Source organism: Euprymna scolopes, chromosome 39 (assembly GCF_053919585.1).
Source record: "Euprymna scolopes isolate OS-2025 chromosome 39, ASM5391958v1, whole genome shotgun sequence".
In the NCBI taxonomy this organism is placed as follows: domain Eukaryota; kingdom Metazoa; phylum Mollusca; class Cephalopoda; order Sepiida; family Sepiolidae; genus Euprymna; species Euprymna scolopes.
The window spans coordinates 80551041-80576200 of NC_136520.1; the positions used below are offsets into that span (position 1 = coordinate 80551041).

Sequence of the window (25160 nt, forward strand, 5' to 3'; positions counted from 1 at the left end):
CAACCCACCCCATGTATTCTGCCAAGTTCAAATCATATGATGTCTGCAGAGGAATCAGACCAACAATGGACCGAAGCCCATGGAGAACAATAACCATGATTTCATCTACGACGAATATGCCATGATAGGAGAAGAAAGAAGCATATAATAGAGTTTTTATTATACCAATTTCAAACTACTGATTACTATGTATAGTCCTCCCTTATGCTGTGCAGATATACCTACACATATACATACACAAATACACATATACATTCAAAATCTTATACAAATGAATAATATATACCAACACACACATACACATTCATGTACTCATACAAATACATATACAAGAGGGGTTCCACTATGTTTTATTCTGCTTGAATGGATCAGAAGGGATTGTTAGTTGTATTGTTATGATAACTGAACTTATACATTCATAACCTGAAATTTCATCTCTCTGCTGCAGATATGGATGGTGCGAGACTTTAAGAAAGTAATCCCTGTCATGAACGTGCATCAGAAGCAGAGAAATGTCAATGAATTCCTGGAAAAAATGCATTGAGAATGGTGGAGACTATGTTGAAAAATAAATTCTGGAGAGCAAAACGTTGCTTGTTTTAATGGTACAAGTCCCGTCTTAGTAGTCATTCAACTTTTAAAGTTGAAAAAAAAAAAAAAAAAAAAAAAAAAACATAGGTTTTACTTTTGATATGACACTTGTATTTCTAGACACACAAACACACACACACATATATATATATATATATATATACTAACAAATTCCAGCATTGCTACAAATATAATTTGCTGATTTCTTTATGTCCTCTGATGAGAAGAATAACAAGAATAGCATTCTTTGAAACTCCGCAGAATAAGGACTTTGTAAATTGTTTTTTTGGAGTATTCAGTCGAACAATAAATTTTGATTGAAAAGTTCAACTTACAGTTTTAATTTTCTTTCTCTATATATATATATATATATATATATATTATATACACACACACACGCTGAAACACATATGTATGCATGTTGATGCATACATGGTCCTAGACATATATACACTCTGAAGAATGCAATATGATAAACAATTACAAATTGAAATAAAGAAATAACAAATCAATATATTAATATGCATACACATATATATATATATATATATATATATATAAAATAATAACAAAACCATATAGTTGCACAGATGTGCATAAATAAAACTTAAAAAATATATATAAAAAATACTGTTTACCTTTTCTGTCCATTTCATAAATTTTGTAAGAGTATTAGTGAGAGTTATGCTATAGGTCCAACAGAACTTAAACACTGAACACCAAGTTCTCAATCCAGATAAGCAAGCAGTGCATCTACGGCCACTTCCAAGAATAAATAATAATTGTTCTGTTTCCGTACCTTAACTGTGTCAGGGTCAATTTCTCCATTGCAACTATCAAAGTATTTCTTCAAATCTTGATCACAATATTCAAAAACCAGCGTTAATTTCTTTTCACTATGCAAAACATCATGAAGCCTAAAAAGATGAGAAGATCAAAAAAAATGCAAGGAAATAAAGAAAAATTTTCTTCAAGAGTGTAATAGTTCAATTCCTAAATTCTGGGTTCATTTCTAGATTAGGTCCTTCAAGTTTAAACAGATTTCAAACATTAATTCCATTAAAAAAAAAATGTTAGATACTGGAACGAGGATCACAAAAAAAAGTGAGCTTATGCGAAATGACATTTTTGGTCAAATCCTGTGACCTGATTTAGTATTTTTACTTATTGCAAACCGTTTAGTCTAAAGTGGTGAAATTTGAGACAACAGTTTAGCAATGCTTGGAATCTTGGCTAACATATTTTAACAAACATGCTTAAAAGTATAAGCTCATATAGCTCTTAAAACCCATTAGCCTTAAAGACAGTATGAGATCATGTGCTTGTTCCCTTTCAACAATTGCAAACCACAACACTGTCATGTTTTCTTTCCTCTTTGTTGTCTCTTCTCATTTTAGCCGTGTCATCTCTCACACAAAGATAAGCATTGGTTGACAAATATAAAAAGTAAAACCCAAAACACAGAAAACACAAACTGATACGTTCCATAGATATCCATTGAACTTTGCGAATATATTTGACATCGTTTCTACATGCTAACATCCACATCTTAGTTTTCTGTCAAGGTCATGTTTATTAGTCAGTTGATTAATTTATTTCAACTCAGCCTCCTAAACTATCTCAATCTGGTCCAAATCACAACCGATCTCCTACTATAAACTGTCACAAAACTCAATCCTATTCTGCATTATGTCACTTACAATGGAAAAAATATGCAATCATTTATTAGATTCGGTAAGTTTTTAATTTTAATTTCAAATTATGTATTTCCCAAGTAAATTTTCATTATAATATTTTTACTATCATTTTAAAGAGTGTTTTTTGCTCTCTCTCTCTCTCTCTCTCTCTCTCATCATTTAAATTACAATCCTTTTAAAACAATTGTCTTCTTTTCAGAACAAGATGGACAAAAAGCAAATTTGCACGATTTTCTCATTTCGATTCAAGCCAGGCCAAAAAGCTGCTGAAACAGCTTGCGATATCAATGAAGTGTTTGGCCCAGGAACCACTACTAAATGCACAGCACAATGGTGGTTTGAGAAATTTTGTGACGGCGACGAAAGTCTTGAAGATGATGAGCATAGTGGTTTCGGCCACCGGATTTTGACAACGATCAATTAAAAGCCTTAGTAAAAGCCAATCCACGCACAACTGTTTGAGAACTTGCTTTTGAATTAGACATAACATATACGACGATTTCCAACCACTTGAGAGATTGGAGAGACAAAAAAACTTGATAAATGGGTGCCTCACAAATTGAATGACAACCAAAAGAAACATTCTTATAAAGTGTCATCTTTCTTTATTTTACACAAGGACCAGTTTCTCAACCAGGTTGTGACTTGCGATGAAAAGTGGGCTCTTTACGACAATCGGTGATGTTCAACTCAGTGGTAAAATGCCAACAGAGCTCTATGACACTTCTTGAAGCCAAAGTTGCACTAAAAGGTCATGCTGATTGTTTGGTGATCTCCAACCAGTTTCATCCATTAGTTTTTTGGAATGCAGGCAAAACCATTACGGCAGAAAAGTACTGTCAACAAATGGATGAAATGCATCAGAAACTTTGACAACAAAACCCAGCATTAATCAACAGAAAAGGCCAAATTCTTCTCCATGGCAATGCCCAATCGCACATTGCTAAACCGACCTTGTAGAGGTTTAATGAATTGGGTTACAAAATTCTGCCTTATCTGCCATACTCTTCAGACTTCTCACCTATAGACTAGCACTTTTTCAAGTATTTCTGCAACTATCTGTGTAAGAAATGCTTCAAAAACCTAAGCAATATCAAAAACGCCTTTAATGACTTCATTGTCACCAGAAGACAAGATTTTTATGTTACTGACATAAATACACTTGCTTTGCGTTAGAAAAGTGTGTTGATTCTGATGGTGCTTATTCCGATCAATAAATTTTTGTTTGAGCTGAGATATGTTCATCTGAATTTAAAAGTTAAAAACCGCAATAACTTTCTTGTCACACAAAAACACTTTATTTACATATCGTGGATTAAATAAGGTTCCGTTCAAAATTCTACAGATTCTCGAGTTTGACAGAAAGATTCTCGAGTTTGACAGAAAGATTCCCAAGTTCAACAAGATATCTCTGAAGAGATCCAAGATTACATCAACCGAAATGTTGTGAAAATAACAGTCAAAATGAGAACAAATATGAATTATCAATCCTCATCTCCAAAATTCAGAAACAAAATTTCAACCAACCTATAAGGTTAAAAATAATTGGATTAAATATTTAATTCAAGACATCAAATGATAATCACATAATTGAATCACAAGTTGAACTTTATCTGAAGTTCAAATGACATTTTCATTATCTGACTGACATCAATACTGACAGATGTTAAAATAAAATAAAAGTAGGTTATACATTATAAATTTTTTTCACCAAATATTGAATATATTCTTGAATCTGAAACTATTCTGCATTATATCAACATGTCACAACGTAAATAACATGGCATCATTTAGTTACAACCCCACACAAAATTTATAATTGTATTTTACTTTCAAGAGGAAAGTGACACCAATTACATGGCTTTAAATGTACAAGTGGAATATTATTGTGTAATAAATTGTAACTTTTGCTTTTAAACATTGTAATTCTTTAAAAAAATCTCACCATTTATCTGAAGTTCAAATAATATGGCAATTTCCTTATTTGGCTGATATTCATATAAATCTATAAGAAAGTATGTTATACGTGATTTCCTGAACAGATGAAAATTATAACATTTGAAAAAAAAAAAAAAAAAAAAAATACCGGACAATATTCTTGTGTTTCAATTCTTTCAAGAGGCATATTTCTCGGAGAGCCGAACTTGGAACACCCTAAAAAAATAAATAAATAAATAAATAAATAAAAAATTTTAATAAAACTGTGAAACTGAATTTGGATTTATTTTTGCAATTCAAATTTTTTTTTATATTTAGCACTCAATTTACATGAAGAGAAGTGACGGGGGGAGCAATTTTTGTATTATATAAGAATTTTGTTAAGTTTTTATTGTAGTTTTTTTAGCTAAACTGAACGCCGTAAAAAAAAAAAAAAAAAAAAAAAATGAATAAAATTTTTTAATAAGATTGTGAAATTAAATTTGGATTTGTTTTTGCAATTCAGATAAATTTGTTTACATGTTGCACTTAATTTACATGAAGAGAAGAGGAAAGGGGGAGCAATATATTAATATTCAAATATTTTAGTTAGATTAGATTATTGTAAATCTGTATCAAGAATTTGGGTAGCTTTTTATTGTTTTTTTTAGGTTATTGAGTTGTTTCATTGTATTTAACCACAAATAATCAAAGACAATATATATATATATATATAAAAATATAAAAAAAATAAATATATAAAAATTAGATGCGAGTGTGTAAAAATAATATTAAAAACGGAATTTTCCACATAAAGCTAGAGTAAGAAGAAATTGAAAAATTCGATAAAACTTAAAAAGTAGAATTAATGCTATATGTCCGAACTGAGATGTAATGGAAAAGATAGTAAAAATATTCCTCTTTAGCAGGTGAGTTGATTGAATTCAGATGCTTTTTTCAAACTTTTATTTGATTTATTTTTTTAATTCAATTTTTTTTTACGTCAAGCACTCAATTTATAGGAAGGGAAGAGGAAGGGACAATATAACAACATTCCAACATTTTGTTGAAATTATGGCAGATTAATCATTTTGTGTTATAAAGGAATTTTTGTGTTTTTTTTAGCTTGTCTAGTTGTTTGAATGTATTCAATTTCAAATATTTGACTGAAGAGAATAAAAGAAATTAGATAAAGATTAGATGCAAGTGTTTAAAAGTAATATTAAAAATAGAATTTTCCATGTAGAGTAAGGAGAATATGTAGGGAGTTAAGCAGTGAGATATCTGTTCACATTACATTTAAACTTCTGCATGTTAGTACAGTTAGGGAAGCAGGAAACCGGGAGGGAATTCCAAAGTCTAGCAGTTCAAAGGAAGAAGCTATAAGATTAAAAGGCTTCTGGCATAAGAGAATGTTGATTTTTGTAGAGATACAGATGTCAGGTAAGAAGAAATCAGTAAATTCATTAAAACATAGTAGAATTAAGACTATGTGTCCGAACCAAGGTATGATGAAGAACATAGTATTAGGTTGGTGCAAAAACAATATTGTTTGCTCACATGTTACTTTTATGTATGATTTTTTAATTAATTCATTGATATATATAGCCATGTTATATATCATTTTGAAGCACGTTTTTCGTTTTATCGAATTGTGTTATTCATTACCATTGTCAATCTCTTCATTTTCTTTTTGTAGGCTTTTCGACAGCATGGACAAAATTCAAATCTGCACAATTTTCTTGTTCCAGTTCCAACTAGGCAGAAAAGTTGCCAAGACAGCTTGTGATATTAATGATGCATTTGGCCTAGGAACAACTAACGCATGTGTCGCACAATTGTGGTTCAAGAAATTTCACAATGATAACGAGAGCTTCAAAGATGAAGACGGTCACAGCCGACTAACTTTGGTTGATAGCGAACATTTGAAAGTCTTAATTGAAGCTGATCTTCGCAAAACCACGAGAAGTTGCTGTTGAACTCAAGATCGCCCACTCAACAGTTGTTTGCTATTTAAAGCAAATAGGGAAGTCAAAAAAGTTAGATAAACGGATGCCGCATAAATTGAATGATAATCAAAAAAAAATCATTGTTTTAAGGTGTCTTCTACACTCTTTCTGTGCAACAAAAATGACTCATTCATTTCACAAGCAGAGTGTGACGTGTGATGAGAAGTGGATCCTCTACGACAACTGGCAACATTCAGCACAGTGATTGAATGCCAGAGAAACTCTACAACACTTCTCAAAGTTGAAATTGCACTAAAAAAAGGTTATGGTGACTGTTTGGTGGTCTGTGGCTGATCTCATCTATCACAGCTTCTTGAATCCAGGTGAAATGATTATGGTGGAAAAGTACTGCCAACAAATTGACGAAATGCACCAGAAGCTCCAATGTATGTGCCCAAAATTGGTCAATATAAAGGGACCAATTCTCCTCCATGACAACGCTCGCCCGCATGTTGCTCAACTGACCTTGCAGAAGCTGAACGAATTGGCACTGCCTCATCCGCCATATTCACAGGACCTCTCCCCACTGATTATCACTTTTTCAAGCATCTCAACAACTTCCTGCACAAAAAATGCTTCAAAAGCTGAGGAATCGGCCTTCAATGACTTCATCACTTCCAGAAGTCTGGATTTCTATGTTAATGGGATAAATAAACTTGTTTCTCTTTGGCAAAAAAAGTGTCGATTCTAATGCTTCTTATTTCGATTAATAAAGTTTATTATGAAAGGAGTTATTATCCTTTGAAGTTGAACGTCAAAAAACATTTTTGCACCAACCTAATAAAAAAATATTCCTCTTAGGCAGGTGAGTTGATTGGATTTCAACACTTTTTTCAAAGCTTTGTTTCTATTCATCACCCATTCCTGGAAGTGAGAAAGGAGAGGCTTACGAAACATGCAACTTGGGTTTGGTTTAAGTTTAATGACCTATCAACCATTGTGGTCATTTAAGGTCAGTATTGTTATGATTTATATATACTAATTTCTTATTTGTTTCACAGAAGAGATGTTGTGAGCCTGTCTCTGCACTATGACTATTTTTATGGCAAGTGCTCGTCTGAGCTCCAATCTATAGTCCCCCTCCCCCGCAAACTTTCATAAAAAAGAACTAGTCTAGCTGAAACCACTATCAATAATTTCCTCCACTCTTTATCTGTGGCTAAACCTAAACATAGATTACATGAACAAAGCTTCTTTCTTAGAACTGCATACCTGTGGAACTCTGTTCTGTTTGTCTGCTTTCCAGCTGATTAAAATATGGTCGTCTTCAAGTCCAATGTAAACAAGTTCTTGATGAGCCGTCACTTTAAGTAATCCAATTTACTGAATTTCCAATACTAACGATTATTACGAGATTGCCTCATTGACTACTGTACACTCATTAGCACTTATCCTCGAGTGGCCTCTGGACCTTGATAAGTGGTGACTCCTTTGTAAAAAAGGAAAAATATTATTGCATGTATTTGAGTGATTTTATGAATTAAAAAGGTCATATATGCAACTTAATTCCACCCACTCTTTATCTGTGCCTTAACCTAAACGTAGATTCCATGAAAAAAAGCTTCTTTCTTAGAACTGCACGCCTGTGGAACTGTCTTCCGTTCTCCTGCTTTCCAGCTGACTACAATCGGATTGTCTTCAAGTCCAACATAAACAAGTTCTGGATGAGCCATTTCACTTAAGTTAACAAATTTACAGAATTTCTATTACTAATAATTACTATATTGTTCAATTGACTACTGTACACTCTTAACTCTTATCCTTGAGTGGTCTCTGGGCCTATGTAAAAAAAAACATGGTGTCATTAAGTATTTGTTAACAATATTTTTTTCTTTAATTGTTGTTACTTCTGCTGACTTATTTTCCATCCGACTATGATGACAACAACAATGGAAAAGAGAATGTGTCACAGAGATAGTGTTTATAAAATGGTAAAACAAACTAGTCCACCTTAATGCTATGGGGTGGAACAATAAAATTGTCACCCTAAAGAAAACAACACTACAGCTTTATTTCAAAACTTTTATTGAAAAAAATCAATTCAGGTAACTTATGTAATAGAGTTGACATCTATTTGATGTAGCCACCTTCAGCCTGCAGCCTCAATCACCACCTCGACACAGGTCCAGAACTGGGAGCATGCCTTTTCCACAAGCGCCGGCAGGAGCTCAGCAAATACTCGGCGGATAACGGTAATAAGGTTGGTTTTGGTGTTGTGGGAGGTCATGTTGGGGATGTTCTCGATGTATGACCAAACAAAGTAGTCCAGCGAGTTCAGGTCGAGGGAGGGGGGGGGGCCAGTGAGAAAAGGGTACTAGGTTGCTTCTGTCTCTTTGGACGTGGGCCAGCGCTGAGGCCTGCTACCACACCGAGAGTCTGCCAGCGGCCACCCAATTGCACCAGAAGATTACCACACTCTTTAGAACATCCAGGTACACTTTGGTGTTGACTTCCAAGCCAACTTCGAAGATGTGAAGTGGTATGATGTGGCTGGCCCTCACTTGAAACCACACCAAAGACCATAAACTTGGCCAGAAACTTTGTTTTCATCACCTTGGGCACATAACTGTTATGCAGATTTGCATTTTGAGGATGCTCGCAATGGTCCTGTTGTCATAACTTGGATCGGTAGAGAGCATGATCTCTAATCTCGCTCATTGAACATTGTGTCACTTTCAGATATGATAGAAGGCTCCTATCGCTCTTGGGATTTGTACACAACTGCCCAACTAATAGATCTGCAACAGAAAAAGAAAACCGGTTTTCATCAAATGGAAATGGAATCACATTGTCTTTTCTAAGGCAACAATTTTATTGTTCTGCACTGTAAATTATTACAAATTAACACATTTTTAATGTAATAGAGAATGATGGACACCATCCAGTACAATAGATCCTCCTTGGACCCCTTCCCAATCAAGAGTGGTGTGATGCAAGAATGCGTCTTTGCATTTTTCTCCACACTAGGAGCAACAGCAACTTATTCAATCTCGCCCATTTCAGAGCGAAGATAAGGATTCACCAAGCGCTCATTAGAGAGATGCTATTCATAGCTGATGCAGTTCTCGTTGCTCTTTCTGAGGAAAGTCTTCAATGACTCATCTCCCGCTTTGCGAACACATGCATAAAGTTCTCCCTCACCATCGGTCTACAGAAAACCAATATCATGAGCGAAGATATCAACACCACCCCTAAAATCACTATTGGCGACCACATCATGGAGGTGGTAAACAAGTTCACATACCTTGGCTCCCACCATTACCAGCAACTTGTCTCTGGACACAGAACTCAACATAAGGATGAGCAAAGCAGCCACTGCCATGGCCTGTCTAGCCAAGAGAGTGTAGGACAACACCTTGCTGACACTAACCACAAAGATGAAAGTATTCCAGGCCTGCGTGCTGAGTACTCTTCTTTATGATAATGAGTCCTGGACTGTCATCATACCAAGAAAGAAAACTGAATGCTTTCCACATGCCCAATCTCAGACGTCTTTTAGGCATCCTCTGGCAGGATCGAGTCACAAACATAGTTGTCTTGTCCCAACCCGGCATACTAAGCATTTTTGCCATTCTAACTTAGACACGCTTGCATTGGCTTGGTCATGTGTGCAGGATGGAAATTGGTCACATCCCAAAGGGCATCCTGTATGGCAAGCTCGTGTTTGGAAGATGGCCAATCGGACAACCAACTCTACGCTACAAGGACACCTGCAACAGAGACCTGAAGCCTTGTGACATTCAGCCACAAGATCTCGAGTCAGAGTCATCCAATCGCACAGCCTGGCGAACAAAGGTCAAGAGTGGCATCAAATTAGCAGAAAAGATGAGAGAAAGACAATGTGAAAAAAAGAGAACACACAGGCAAGAGCAGATACAGTCCATCCCTACCATTGACTATAACTGCAGCAATTGCCTATGCAGCTGCAAATCTAAAATTGGACTATTTAGCCACAATATACACTGTAGTAAACCAAACTAGGTGCAGAATGCTGTTGTCTCAGGAGACAGAAGGTTCCCATCGATTGCTTACATTCAGTATGCCACCATCTAAAATTAACAATAAATATTTTTTTATCATTTGCATCATAATTCATGTCATAAAGGGTTAATCTTCCTCTGAGGTCATCAGAAATAAGTCTCCGTTTAAAGCTCATATTACACATCTATCATATCAGTCCCATATTATACAATTTCTCTCCAGGCAATAAATTAATCTAGCCAAATTTCACTTCCATACATCATAGTGCGTACACATGGCTGATAAACTGTTCCCATAGTCGGCCTTGGTAATATAAAAAGTTAAAAGTGTCAACAAAACAACTGCTCAATGGCTTCACATTTATTAATGTTTTATTCTTTTGCAATACATGTAAAGTTACATAGATGAGCTTCTCTTCAACCAGTCCCTTTAAGGGCAACAAAGAGTTTCAAAAAAGACATCCCAAGCTAGTCAGTTCATCTGCCAAAGAGAAAAACTTTGCAATCTTTCTTTGCTAGGTCTCTCTTCAAACTTCCCCTCCATGACATCATGTTCTGATACATACTAATTTTAAACCGCTAATGGAATTGTAAAATAAGATGAACAGAATAAGCATGTTCACCATCACATTGGGAGTTGTCAAAATGTAGAAATGAGAAGACAAGAAAAAGAGTTCATATGCGTGTGCTGAAGTTATGGTCCGTAGCCATGATGCATTGTCTTCTTAAAGTTAGAAGAAACGTGTGTCATGAAAGATTAGAAACAGTACAGTGGGATGAGAAAGAGTTTGTGCGTGTGTACCACATTGAAGTCCATATATGGAGATGGCCATGTTGGCTTGTTTGTATTCATGTCTTAGTCAAACCCCGGGCCCAAAGGCCAGGTGAGTTCTGTTAAGTCTCAAGAGAGAAGTTGGGGGGGGGGGGTGACAAGTCCATTCCACAGAGTTGTTGTTAGTCTAAGATTTAAAAAGAGAGAGTGTGTGTTGCCGGTTTAACCTTTTATAAAGTCTGTCACAGAGCTGGCTTCTGATTAGACAAGCTCTTGCTTGTGTTCATTGCAATTTCATTTGCTACAGAATTTTTCACTTCTCTCCTTAATCTAATTCTATGTAAAACATTCTGTTTTAACATTTTTAAATACTCACATCCAATATTGCTTTTGTGTGTAAGACAACAGATTCTACAACCTTTTGCTAGAGAAACTGGAAAATATCAAAGCCAAATACGAAATAGAATCCATTTTCTCACCTCATCGTCGTCATCAAGCCGTACTCGTTTTAGTGCGACAATTTCATGAGAATCTCGGTTTTTCGCTTTGTACACAGTTCCATAGGTACCTAATGAGGAAAGACAGAATTAGAAACTGACAAATATGTTAACTAAAAGATTTCAATAAAACAAAATTTAAAAAAAAAAAAAAGAATTATTTTCATAAGAGATTAATGTCATTATATTGTTCGATGCCAAAGTATGAAGATGTTCTCATTTCTTTTAGATGACTGGTATAGAGCAATCAAAATTAAATGCCACATACTCATGAAATCATTAATAAAATTCACAATCCTTTCTGCAATCCAGCCACAAATAAACTATGCCTGACTTGTCTACTAAGTTTCACCCATGAATGTCCAACAGTGTTTATCAAATATATGCAATTCTGAATTTTTGAGACGATATGCAAATGTTTGTATTATTTTGATTTATCAGACAATTATTCTCATTTTGGGTGTTATTAACACAGCGTTTTGGTCCCTGTACCCTGCAACCTTCTTCGGGTGTTGAATACGTTTCCTTTTCTCTACTAAGGAAAAGCGGGGTTAGCTCTGCATTGGAAGAATTCGAACCGTGGGTTTGAGGGTGCGTCCATAGATCATAAAGAAAGTTCAATCTTCAAGGGTCACTAAGATAGTTTTTTAGGGTTTTCCTATGGCTCAATTTTTCGGGAAATCTATGCTAATTGTTAAAAAAAAAAAAAACACAGTGCAAGGGGGACAACTCCAAGAGAAGGGTTTTTGTGTGAAGTTACCTCCCTTGGACTGAGCATGTTTTTTCGTTATTTTTTCTTTTTCTCCTGTGAATTTGTAATTAAAGGGATCCAAATGTGATTAAGTTCTATGCTGGGACAGCTAATGATGCTATTTTTTACCATACGTGCCGCCTCTTTAAATTTTCTAATGTGCCATCTTTTTTCTGTATTCAGTATTTTGACATCATCCCACATTGAGGAATGGTTACTCCCCTCGCTCGACGCTCCACACATGTTCATTGTTCAGCTAGGGCTGATTTTTCGATTTCTCTGCATGTGACAGCTTTTTGGTGTTCTAATCTTACTTTGATATGAGGACAGTGTTTAAGAGCAGTGTTTAACATGTCAAAAATATCTGACGCAAGTAAAACCTCTGACTGAAAAACTCATGACAAAAAACTGTTTATGAGATTTCATGTAAATGTGGGAAACTTTACGAAGGTGAAATATGCCCCCCCCCCTCAAAGATAAAAAAGTGATATTCTCCTGAAGGTTCATTCCTCAGTGTGGGCGACTGAAAGATACACTTGCAAATTACTTAAGACCTCTATCCAGTCATGGCTGACAGAACAAGAGCAAGCAACCTCTGAAGTAAATAAACAGTTCCACTGGAAATCAAATTCCCAAGTTCGACAAGACACTTGAAAAAGGTTGGAGGTTAACTCAACCGAAACGCTGTGAAAATTACACTTAAGATGAGAACAGTAGTTCGATGAATCCAATTACAAATAACCAATCCTCATCTCAAAAATCCAAAAGAGTAAAAAAAAAAAAAAAAAGAAAAAAGATTTTAATCAATTTAATCAAATATTTTAGAGCATTTGGTTTACTAAAATTTTCAAATTAACCTTACAAAATAAGATTTTCTAAAATGTGATTAAACTCTAGTGTTTTTTAATAGAGATTATATAAGTATTTAAAAAAATTATTATTTTAAAACATTAGGTAATGCAAAAGAACGGACAACTCATAATCACAGCAAACAGTGTCAGAAAAAAAAAACTGTATCATAATTATTTTTTGCTATTAAATGCTATTGTTTCATTGTTTTGAATTTGTCTTTAGTAGGCACGTGCAAAATGAATGGCCGATCTCTAAAATGCATAAACATTTTGACCCCTCCCTTCATTTAAAAATTCACAAAAATTCAGGAATTCAACCAATTTTTTTAGAAATTTTCAGTATTTATTAATTAACAATCACAGAATATAATTGACCCATTATTTTTTTTTTAATATTAGTGAAAATGTATTATTTTTTGTATTTAAAAAAAAAAAAAAAAAAAAAAACACCTTTGCTAAAATTAAAGTTTTAAGTATTAAAAAAGATGCATGAATTTCTATTTGCTTTTTAATAAAAATAAAAATTTTAGATGTTAAAAATTAACAAAAATTTTTAATATTTCAGAAACATTACGAAAAAAGATCCCCAAAGTCCATGTTACCGAAATCAATAAACTTGAAGAAAAATTAATTTATTGAACTACTGAATTAAGCATTGTTTATTTAATATTTTCATCAAAAAATAATATAATTGAAAAAAAAATAAAATAAAAAAAAATATTTCATGTGATTTTAATGATAACAATTCTCACAAAAATTTCAAATGTAATATATTTTTCTTGTACGCATGATGGTATAAACAGTGTGAGAATTTTTTTTTAATCCTGAAAATAAAATTTTTTAAATTGAGATCCACGATCACTAAGAAAAATATAATTTTAAAAAATATGATCTTTAATAACAATTGATTTAGACAACTACAGATGGGAAAAATTGTAACAAAGAATAAAAAAGAAACATAGGATTTGCATCCATTCACTAAAACCAAGCTTCTCTCTTTACATCATCAACATTCTGATCCACATCTGGCATCAATTGAAATGAATGGCTCTCATCCTCAGGAGGCCTCAAGTTTTGACAAGCTTCTGGGCTTGACAATTACTCCTGATCTTAAATGGAAGAAGTACATCAAATCTGTTGCCAAGGCCGCTGGAAAAATGGTGGGATCTTTCTATTGATACAGTAGATATCTCACTGCTGATGCAATTCTCTATCTATATAAGAGCCAGGTACGTCCAAGGATGGAATACTGTTGCCACATCTGGGCAGGAGCTGCTAGAAAGAACTTGTCCTGCCTTGATAGAGTTCAAAATAGACTTCGTAGCCTCGTAGGAGATGTCCTTTTCTGCAACCTCTATCTCACAGAAGAGATGTTGCGAGCTTGTCTCTGATGTATCGTTATTTTCATGGAAAGTGTTCGACTGAGCTTCAGTCTATGGTCGCCCCTCGCCAAACTTTCACAAGAAACACTCGTCTAGCTGAAAACACTATCAATAATTCCCCCCACTCTTTATCTGTGCCTAAACCTAAACATAGATTCCATGAACAAAGCTTCTTTCTTAGAACTGCACGCCTGTGGAATTGTCTTCCGTTTTCCTGCTTTCCGGCTGACTACAATATGGTTGTCTTCAAGTCTAACATAAACAAGTTCTTGATGAGCCGTTCCATATAAGTTAACAAATTTACCGAATTTTCATTACTAATGATTACTATATTTTCCAATTTCTACTGTACACTCTTTAACCCTTATCCTTGAGTGGCCTCTTGGCCTTGATAATGTGGTGATGCCTGTGTAAAAAAAAAAAAAAAAAAAAAAAATCCTACCCACCATATTCTCTTTAATTATTAATTGTTTTTTTGCTTAATAAATAAATTATCTGTGTAATCAGTGATTTTAATTTACTTTTTTTCACACTTAAAATGCACTTTTACTTTATTTTAAAAGGGATTAATTTAATTTATCGTTGCAATACATTTGAGAATAAATCGAATAATCATGTAAAAAAGTAAATAACTATTCTAATTAAATAAGCATTTTCGTTTTATTACAACAAATAAGATTTCCTAAATTAATAATCTTCAAAAATAAAGAAATAAAAGGTATAATAATGTTTAAATTCCGTAATAAATTTTAAAATAAAATCGACTTTCTGACATTTTAGGCTTTCATAGAACATGTGCTACGCCTGTTTCATTTGCTTTGATTGCGCAAAGCTGAACCTCTCGTTTTGTGAAGCTAATTAAACTATTTTTTTGTACAAACAAGATAATTTTTTTTATTTAATATTTAATTCAATATCTTGAGACTTTACTAATTATCTTTGAAATGGTCCCCAAAAAATTAATCTTTATCTTTCAAGGGATTTTTACAATGAATTTAACTTCAAAATGTAGTTGAATTTGTCAATTTTGGATATCGCCTTGAAAACGTTTTTCATTATAACTTTTTCCCCTTTTAGAAATTAATTTTAGACTTTAATCTTTTAAATACAATAAAAAAGTAATCAGAAACTCACAAAAAATTATGATAAGTCAGCTTTCAAAACTATGCCCCCCCCTATCTGCCATTAAATTGCCCGTGCCTAGTTTTTAGTATTCTAATAAATATATTACTCTATGAAATACTTATAGATTTTTTTTTTTTTTTTTTTTTTTTTAGAAAAATAATTTTTCATCTGACAACATTAGCTACAAACTCAGAGTTGCCTGTTCTTCAGCATCACTTCCATAATGAATATGTTTTAGTTTAACAAAGTGTCTATTCTTGTTGTAGCATTCAACCAGTTATTAAACTGAAGATTAAGATTAATAACCTTTGTTGGATTAAGTCAACGATTCTTATTGCTTTCTTAAGAAGATAAAGCTTTAGTTAAACCAATTGACGTCATATGAAAAGACTTATTTATAATCAAGCTTTAAAAAAAAAAAAAAAAAAAAAAAGAAACTGAGCAGAATTTTGTCTGAAGAAAGAAATTCATATGAACATTGTTGACACAGATATGCATGGCGGATTCTTTACTATCGCAAAGCCACATTAGACATATATCTCCCCCCATCTTTATAAAGTTAGGAATGTTTATCTGTTTATATATTTCTATCTACAAGATATATCTTTATACATTTCTTTTATTTTTTTAAATATTTAGTAAATATTTTTTTACGTGCACAAAAGTCATCAATGAACACTTGTTTCTAGGTATCACCTGTCATCAGTATGGCTAAACTTTTAACAAGGATCAAACTTGTAACTGCCTAATCAGCAGCCTGATGTTTTTTCCACTGAGCCACAATACCCCGTCAAATAAGTTAGTGTAACAATTAAATAACACAGAATGGTTAATAAAAAAATAAATAAACAATAGGTCTTAAAATTTAAAAGTGATAAAATTATGCATAACATTTGACGGTGGAAAAAACATCAGGCTGCCAATTGGGCAGTTATGAGTTAAAAGTTAGCCATGCTGATGACGGGCAATACCTAGAAACACGTGTTCATAGATAACTTTTGTGCACGTAAATATATTTAATAAATATTTTTTTAAAATATTTAAATAAAAAATTATTAATAATAAAAAAAGGGGGGGGGATGCAAATAAACAAAGAGCAGGTAATTCCCTGTAAAAAATACATAAGACTTTGAAGGTGGAGGTGGGGCGAGAGAAAGTGAGAGACAAGGACTAAAGGGAAAAAAGTGAAATACCAGTAGTCAAAACATGTGTAACTAAGCAGATAAAATGGTAATAAAAAAATATATTTGCTCTGCAATAGTATTGAGCACTTTCTTCAGGCTTTTACTAATTACCGGTTTTGCTATATATATGTACATACACATAAAAAAAAAAAAAAAAAAAATACCTGTCCTGGGACGGCTATAAGCAATATGTATAGAATTGGGGGAGGGGGGGCTCCCTTCTTAAATGGTAGTTTACAAAAAAAAAAAAATAATAATGTAACAACAATACCTACTCCTATAAGATCATTAGGTTAAGAGTTTCCATAATAACAATAATTCCACCTTTGTCTGCGATATATAAATGCATTATTACACTTAGCTAACAACCATAAGATCATTATCTAACCTGCAGACAAAAGTGGGGGCATTGTAATTATGGAAATGACTGAAAACAAAGATAAAATATTTCAACTCCTGCAAGATAAAAATACATATGAAGAAACTAATTCCGAGATAATACAAACAGAAATTGACAAGTCTAACAAAACATACAAGAAATTAAGAAGCAATAATAAAATTTGGTCTACTTATATAAAATATCATCCCATAATCCCGACTCTATATGGGCTACTTAAGACACACAAAAATAACACTCAAATTCACCCTATTATTTCGGACATTAGCAGTGTTACTCATAAAATAGCACAAGCCATTGCTAACTATTAACTGCATTGTTAGGCACAATTAGAAATTCCCATATAAAAAACTCCAGTGATTTACTTAATAAAATAAAAAACCTTAATCTGAAAAATAAAACTATAAACAGCCTCGCCATTGAATCCCTATATACTAACATTCCCACTAAGAAGTGTCTTAACCTCCTTCTAAAACATTTGAACAAAATAAAAATCAACTTACTTTTTTAAACTGATAATATAATTAATATTATAAGTCTACGTATTGATATGACGTATTTCACAGACTATTACAAACAGAAGTTTGGATCACCCATGGGTAACTCCCTTAGTGAGATCTTGGCATGTTTATTTTTGGAATTCACAGAAACTGGGCCCTTAAAATACAAATTGTTCAAGGGCACATTACAGATACGTAGATAATTTTGATTTTCTTCCTAAGTCATCTAAGATGGAGAACATGACTAACAAACTAAATAAAATCGAACCTACCATAAAATACAGTTATGAAAAAGAAAACAATACTTCCATATCTTTTCTAGACATCCAACTAATAAATAATAATAACCAAGTTTTAAGGTCCATCACAAAGTGACTAACAAAAATGATTATATACATTTCTATTCACATCAAATGAGAAAGTGAAAAGAGGTTTTATAATTGGATTTTAGCTCAGAGTCCTAAGAATTTGCAGCAAGGAACAAATACATGAAGAATCTGATTACATAGAATGCACCTTTTAAAATTTGCGATACCCTCAATATTTTTTACTAAACACAAAAAGAAAGGCTCTAAAAATTTACTGTAACTGGAATCGAAAGCGACCCCAAAATAACGAAACACATAGCAGAAAATTAATCCTACTCACTAACAGTAATAACAGTGCAATTTACAAAAATCTAAATAAAATTGACACCCAAATATCACAAAAAAAAATAAAAAAACTCAATTACAGATCTTTAATCAGAGATCTAACCCATAAATCTGTATCTAATACTAAAAATCAAAGCTGGAGTATACTCCATACCCTGCCTTGATTGTGAGAAAATATACATAAGAGAAACACAGCAAAATCTTAAGAGATTATATGAACACAAAAGAGATGTGAAAAATAATACACTTAACGCTATTTTCTGTCACATTATGGAGAATAATCACCATTTTGACTTTAATGTGACTTTCCTAAAACACATACACAATAAATCAACACATTTAATTGAATCTGCTCTCATTTGCCAATCTACTAATACTATTAAGCAAAGATAAAGTTTCTTTCCATATTTCTCCCTATCGGTCAAAATTTATTATCAATGATTTAGATACAGGATAAACTTAAATACTCCCTTTTTTTTTTTAAATTCTTTTATATAATTTTTTTTTTTTTTTTATAACCATCATAAATCTTTCAGGAAAAACACTCGTCTAGCTGAAACCACTGTCAATAATTTTACCCACTCTTTATCTGTGCCTAAATCAAAACGCAGATTCCATGAATAAAGCTTCTTTCTTAGAACTGCATGCTCGTGGAACTCTCTTCTATATGCCTGTTTCCCAGCTGATTACAACTTGGTTGTCTTCAAGTCTAACATAAACAAATTCTTGAATCGCCCCCTTAAGTAATCCAATTTTCAAAATTTCCATTACTAACAATTACTACGTACGGCACAATCACGTTCACACACCGGTTCCTGCCAGATCACTGAAGTTAAGCAACGTTGAGCCTGGCTAGTACCAGATGAGTGACTATTTGGGAAAGCTAGGCGCTGCATGTACCTTCTGGGAAGGTTGGGCATGGGGCCAGCACCCTCACCCTGTAAAAAGAACTCCTCGCTACAAAAACATCTACAAAAAGTTGGAGATGGCCTATGCCTCTCAAGGGTCTCAAGGGCTATGGACGGATGGAACAATTACTACGACATTATCCCATTGATTACTGTACACTCAATAACCCTTATCCTCGAGTGGCTTCCGGGCCTTGATAAGTGGTGACTCCTATGTAAAAAAAAAAAAAAAAAAAACTATATATGTATATAAATGTTTAATTTACATAAAGACTCCCCTCTATTACTACATATAGCCCAATGATGAGATCCTCTCATCATTGACCATCCCTCTTGAGAAAGCCCGCATAAGACGAGCGAAACGTCGAGCCTCTAGGTCTCTCCGCCTTCATTTTAAATTTCATGTACATATATATACACATACATTAACAGAGGGGGGGGGGTCCAGTCATAAAATATGCTTAAATATGATATTTGAATTTGTCCAGATTTTGTATATATTTTTAGAATCGCGATTTCAAAAGTCAAAAAAAAAAAAAAAAGTATTTGGGTGCCATCAGCTAGAATCAAAAGCAAAACTGTAGCATTCACAGCTGGTGACGATTTTTTCAATTTTGACCCAACTATTTTAACTGGTTAAAAAAATCAATAAAAAAAAAAACAATCATTTGAGGCCCCTAACACCACTCTGCGACTTTTAGTTTCGGTAGAGATAGAGTTTGAAAATATGGAGACAGACAGACATATAGCCTTTTATATATAAGATTATAAATAAGCCCCCACTTATCAAGGCTAAAAGCCACCCAAGGATAAGGATTAATGAGATTGACTTATTGTCAGTAGAATGAAGAACTGCTTATGAAAGAATTGAATGAATAAAATTTGATGACTTATGAGTACAGTTTATGACAAGTGTTTGTTGACATTGGATTTCAAGACGACCATGTTGTAACCAGCAGGGAAGCAATCTCATAGTATTGTGTTCCACAGATAGAGAGTTCTTGAAAAGAAACCATGTTAATGGAAATTGAGTTTGACAAATTTTTTTCCAGTTATGGTAAAAGAGGAGTTCTTACTGTGAATGTCTTAGAAACAAGAACCAGAAATTAGAAATAAATCTGCTTCTATAGTGTATCAACCATTTTGGAGATATTTGATGCAGAAACACAATATTTATCATCAACAATTTATTAAAACATGTTGAGGTTTTATCCATAGCTGGGAAGGTGTGTTCACACATATTTCAATGGTATTATACAATATGTGAATATTCAAATTAAAATCTAATATATAAAGTAAAGTCAATCTCTCTATTAATTCTTTGTCTTCAATAGTTTTCTTCCCACAAAATCAATATTTGATTCTGATTTGTCCTTTTAGTGGATCATTGCAGCATGTTGTTAAAATTTTATTCGATTTAATTCTTTGTCACTTATTAGTTTCTTTCGAATTTGTACTACGGAATCAGGGAGGGGGGTCATTTCACACACACACCCCCAGAAAAAAAAGGTATAGAGCCACTTAGTCATGAGGGGTTACTATTTGCGGCTAGATTTGCAAAGATACTATTTAGGGAGTTGGGAAGCAAGATGTTTGTTTACATTGCACCTAAATTTCTGCAGGTCAGTACAGTCAGGGAAGCAGGGACCTGGGAGGGGATTCCAAAATGCAACAGTCCAAGGGAAAAGGTTATCCGAGTAGAAGGCTTTACAGCATCTAGGGATTCCTACAGTGTAGGGGTGGGATTTTGTTGCTTGTTGGGTTTGTGGAGGGTATTTTTGTCGAGGGGATACTAGTGCTTTAAGTTCGTCAGAACATTTGCCATTGAAATACAAACGCCATTAGAGAGTAAGGGTTAATGAGATGGATCGATTGTAAGTTGAATAATGAACATTATGAAAAAATTGAAAATGTGAATGGTATGGACAAAATTTTATGACTTATAATATCGTTTATGATAAATGCCTGTTGACATTCAATTAGAAAAATAAAAAGTGTCTCATAAATAACTGTCTCCACCAATCAAGAAAAAGTTTTTGTTTTTTTTTAAGACTAAAATTATTTAATTAGTTTTTTCTTGCCATTCAGCATTTGAAACATACAATCACTCCACCATTATTAATTGCTATTATTGGATTCCCATTTAAGTATGTCACGGTTCTGTTTGAAACATTTAAGCTAAAATCTAACCGACAATTTAAAGAGGTGGAATGATTGCTTTGTTTTAAAAATGGAAAATCTTTGTGAAAAAGTAAGTTTATAAACTTTATTTTGTAAAACAAAATTTTTTGTAGCAAGTCGTTTTGTCAAAACAAGAAGTTGATATTAGGTTGGTGAGAGAAAGGATTCCTATGTTTTGATTTCATGTTTTGACATTAGATTTTTAAGAAACATGGGTTTTATCATGGCCACCGGGAGTAAGAAGAAGGCCTGTTAACTGAAAAATGTCTGCAGGCAATGTAGGTAAGATTTGTCAGACTGTCAGTACTATATGAGGGCCATTTGAAAAAGAGCAATAAAACATGTTTAAAAAGAAAAAGGAACACAGTTCGATTAATACTTAAACTGAACTTTATTCAATATAAAATATAAATATTATCTATGTAAAATTAAGTAATTTTAATGCAATATACAATTTTATACTAATAAAACTGAACTATGAATTTAGGGAACAAACAAAGAAACATTAAACAAATATTTTTTGGCCTTCGAAACAAGATCAGTGTAGTATCTGTTTTGATGCTACACTTTACCTTTTCTGTCCTCGGTCGGTGGAGGAGAAATATTTCATGACTGAGATTATTTTTGTTCCTATCCAGAGTGCCCCTTATTGGAAAGCTGGATTTTGCCCACAAGATTATATGTTGAAATATTTAAATAACTATTACTTTAAATACAGATTCTGTTCTTCGATGTCTATTTTTTCCCATGTTTTTCATCAAAATGTGTAGCGTATTAGTTGTCTCACAAGCCATCATCAGTGATTGCTCACTGGCAGTAACATGTGGTGTTCCCTGGAGACCAAGTGACAACAAGTCTCCCCAGATTTCCAGTGTTCTCCACCTCTTGACCACTTGTGCAGATGATTGCATGTTATCGCAACAGTCGTTGTCACAGATTTCTTGTTGGCATCGGCCATTGGGGTTTCCTGGGGTTTGGGTGACAAAATGCTTCCCCCAAGGTACCAGATTTCAACTGCACACTTCCAGTGGAGATTTGGTTAGTACTCTCCCACCTCGGTCTTTCCATCCTTCCTGATCCTTCACAACTAGTTGGTGTGGTGTGGCGCCAGTCGATGTCATCTACAGCAGTTTTTTATTATTATTATGATAATAATAAGGGTGCTTGTGCAATGTATGCACGTGTATTTTAAATATTATTTTCAAGTTAAATTAAATTTTGGGTTTGTATTACCGTACACATAGTTGTCAAAAAAAATAAATAAATAAAAATATATATATAACAAATAAATGTTATCAAAGGCAAGATAAGTTACTTTTCTACCTAACTGGATATGTTTTTAGGGATTTGTATTATTATACACATAGATTCGAAAAAGTGGTCAAAAATCAAATATATACCAAATAAATGTTATCAAAAGCAAGATAAGTTACTCTTCTACTTATCTGGAAAGGTTTTTAGTGGTTTTACTCATTTTAAAACGTGTAATCGCTTCGAAAATCATACAATGTTCATCGATATATTTTAAAAAGAAAAATATCGGCATGTTTGGATTATGGAAAAAATACAATTAAAAAAAAAAAATAGCAGAAGGTACAAGCTTCTCCAGGTACGCCTTTTTGTTTTCAATTTAAAAAAAATTAACCACTATAAAAAAAAAAAAATGATAACTAAAAATCCAATGATAAAATGTAGAACAGAAATAATAAATGTTTCGGAATTTTTTAAATGAGGATCGATTATTCGTATTATTTGCATTATTCGGACTGTTCTCATATTGATTGTTTCAGTCGATGCAATCTCCGATCTTTGTCAGGTGTGTATTATTGTCGAACTCGAAAATCGGTCATTTTTTACAACGTACCCCAGCCCAGCGTATTATAAACACCCTAACCTCCCCATGTTAAGAACGGCTTTCGGAATAAACATCTCCCCATGTTAAAAACGGCTTTCGGGGTGGGGGTAATTCGAAAGCCGTTCTTAACATGGGGAGGTTGGGGTGCTTCTGGGGCACGTCGTAAAAATTGACCTGGAAATCTTCAGAGAATTTCGAACGGAATCCTTTATTCAATACACGAAGGTAACATCATGCATGCTCTCGTTCCGTGACTGGACAGAAGTCAAACTCGGGAATCTGCACGGAATTTCCAAATACAATTGTGCATTACTTATGTCTTCTACCCAATCATGGCTGACGGAATAAGATTAAAGAGTTCCGTTCGAAATGCCATGCAGATTCCCGAGTTGGACAGAAAAATTCCCAGAGTTTGATAAGAAGGTTGGAGATAACATCGACCGAAACGCCGTGAAAATAATACTCAAGATGAGAAAAATAGTCTGAGAAATCGAAATACAAGAAATAATAGAATTTAAAACTAGAGACTGATATGTGTTTTACGAACCTTCACCAATTTTTTCCAGTTTCTCGTATTTCTGCATTTTTTCTGTTTTGTTGGTTGGAAAGTCGACGAAAATTGACAGAAGAGAAACGAAGCTAACATTTATAGTTTCGTATTTATAACAAATACAAAAAAAAAATTCTAAAAATAATATTTGTTTTTGATAATAAATATTGACTAGACGTGTTATTAATTCTTTTATAAATTATTTTAACAAGAACGTTGCTTCTAATCATAAACTACTCTCATTAAAATATTGCTTGTTTAAGTGCGAAACTATATGAACGATATTATATCAAATAGTACAAATGTCCTCTCGCCTTAATTATTTCCTATGTGGAGCAAAGCAGAGTATCAGCTCTGGAATTACACTTTATCATCTCTGTCCTTGATCGGTGAATGAGAAATCCTTCTTGACTGAGACAATTTCATTTCTTTTTTCAAAGTGTGCCTTTTTGTGAGTGGAATTCTTCCTCACATTAAAAAGCTACCTTTTTATGTACTAACAAGTCACCATTTATCAAGGCCCAGAGGCCACTCGAGGAAAAGAGTTACTGAGTTTAATATGGAACCGTTAAATTTAGAAATTGGGTTATTTAAGAGGACTGTGCAACCAGAATTTGATAACATTAGGCTTGAAAACAACCATGCTATAGTCAGCTGGGGAGTAACCCTGTGGTATTGTGTTCCACGTGCGGCTCATTCTAACGAATACACTTTGCTCATGCAAGTTTCGATTAGTTTTAGGTACACGGAGGGAAAAAATTACCTATTGTTGTAATTAGACGAGTTCTTGCTGTAAATAGTTTACAGGGGGCAACCATAGATTGGAGCTTAGTCGAGTGCATCTACCATGAAAAAGACCGATAGGGTGGAAAAAGACTAGAAATGTCTATTCTAGAATAAAGAGACTTTAAGAAAAAAAAAAAAGACAGCGACCACTAGATTTCGAAATCATTTTATTCTATCAAGGCAGAAAAGAGTACTTTGAACATTTTACTTGAACGTGATTTTATATTACAACTAGCAGAGTTATCCGGCGTTGCCCAGGGCCATAAAAGTGAACAAAAAAGTACTTATTTGTTAATGAAGCAATTGGATAATATGGTAAATATTATCCTAAATTTTTAAGAAGGGTTTGCACCTCTTTCTCATGATACTAAAAGAAAGTAATTATAGATGTAATTATTTGATGTCCTTCCTGCACCTGACAGTTGTGTTCCAAAATTGATAATGATCGGTCAATTAGTTTTGATATGAATTTTATTCAAACAATTATAAAACATTTAATGCTGAAATTTTATTGTAGCTTTATTTATGATTACATTCAATTCTATTCTGATGGATCGTGCTGAAATAATAACGT

The 25160-nt window shown here is 33.4% G+C and overlaps 1 protein-coding gene across 1 annotated transcript in view; it reads right to left on the bottom strand.

Moving 5' to 3' along the window:
• The window catches only part of LOC145263890 (cyclin-dependent-like kinase 5), a 52039-nt gene extending 28126 nt beyond the window's left edge, over positions 1 to 23913 (bottom strand). Inside the window, exons 1-4 of the mRNA XM_080120970.1 lie at positions 23798 to 23913; positions 11446 to 11534; positions 4375 to 4442; positions 1391 to 1508 (exon numbers count right to left, since the gene is read on the bottom strand). Of these exons, the coding sequence (XP_079977096.1) occupies positions 1391 to 1508; positions 4375 to 4442; positions 11446 to 11534; positions 23798 to 23834 (312 nt within the window). The 5' untranslated portion in view covers positions 23835 to 23913. The remainder of the gene's footprint in view (positions 1 to 1390; positions 1509 to 4374; positions 4443 to 11445; positions 11535 to 23797) is intronic.
• Between the last annotated feature and the right edge of the window lie 1247 nt (positions 23914 to 25160).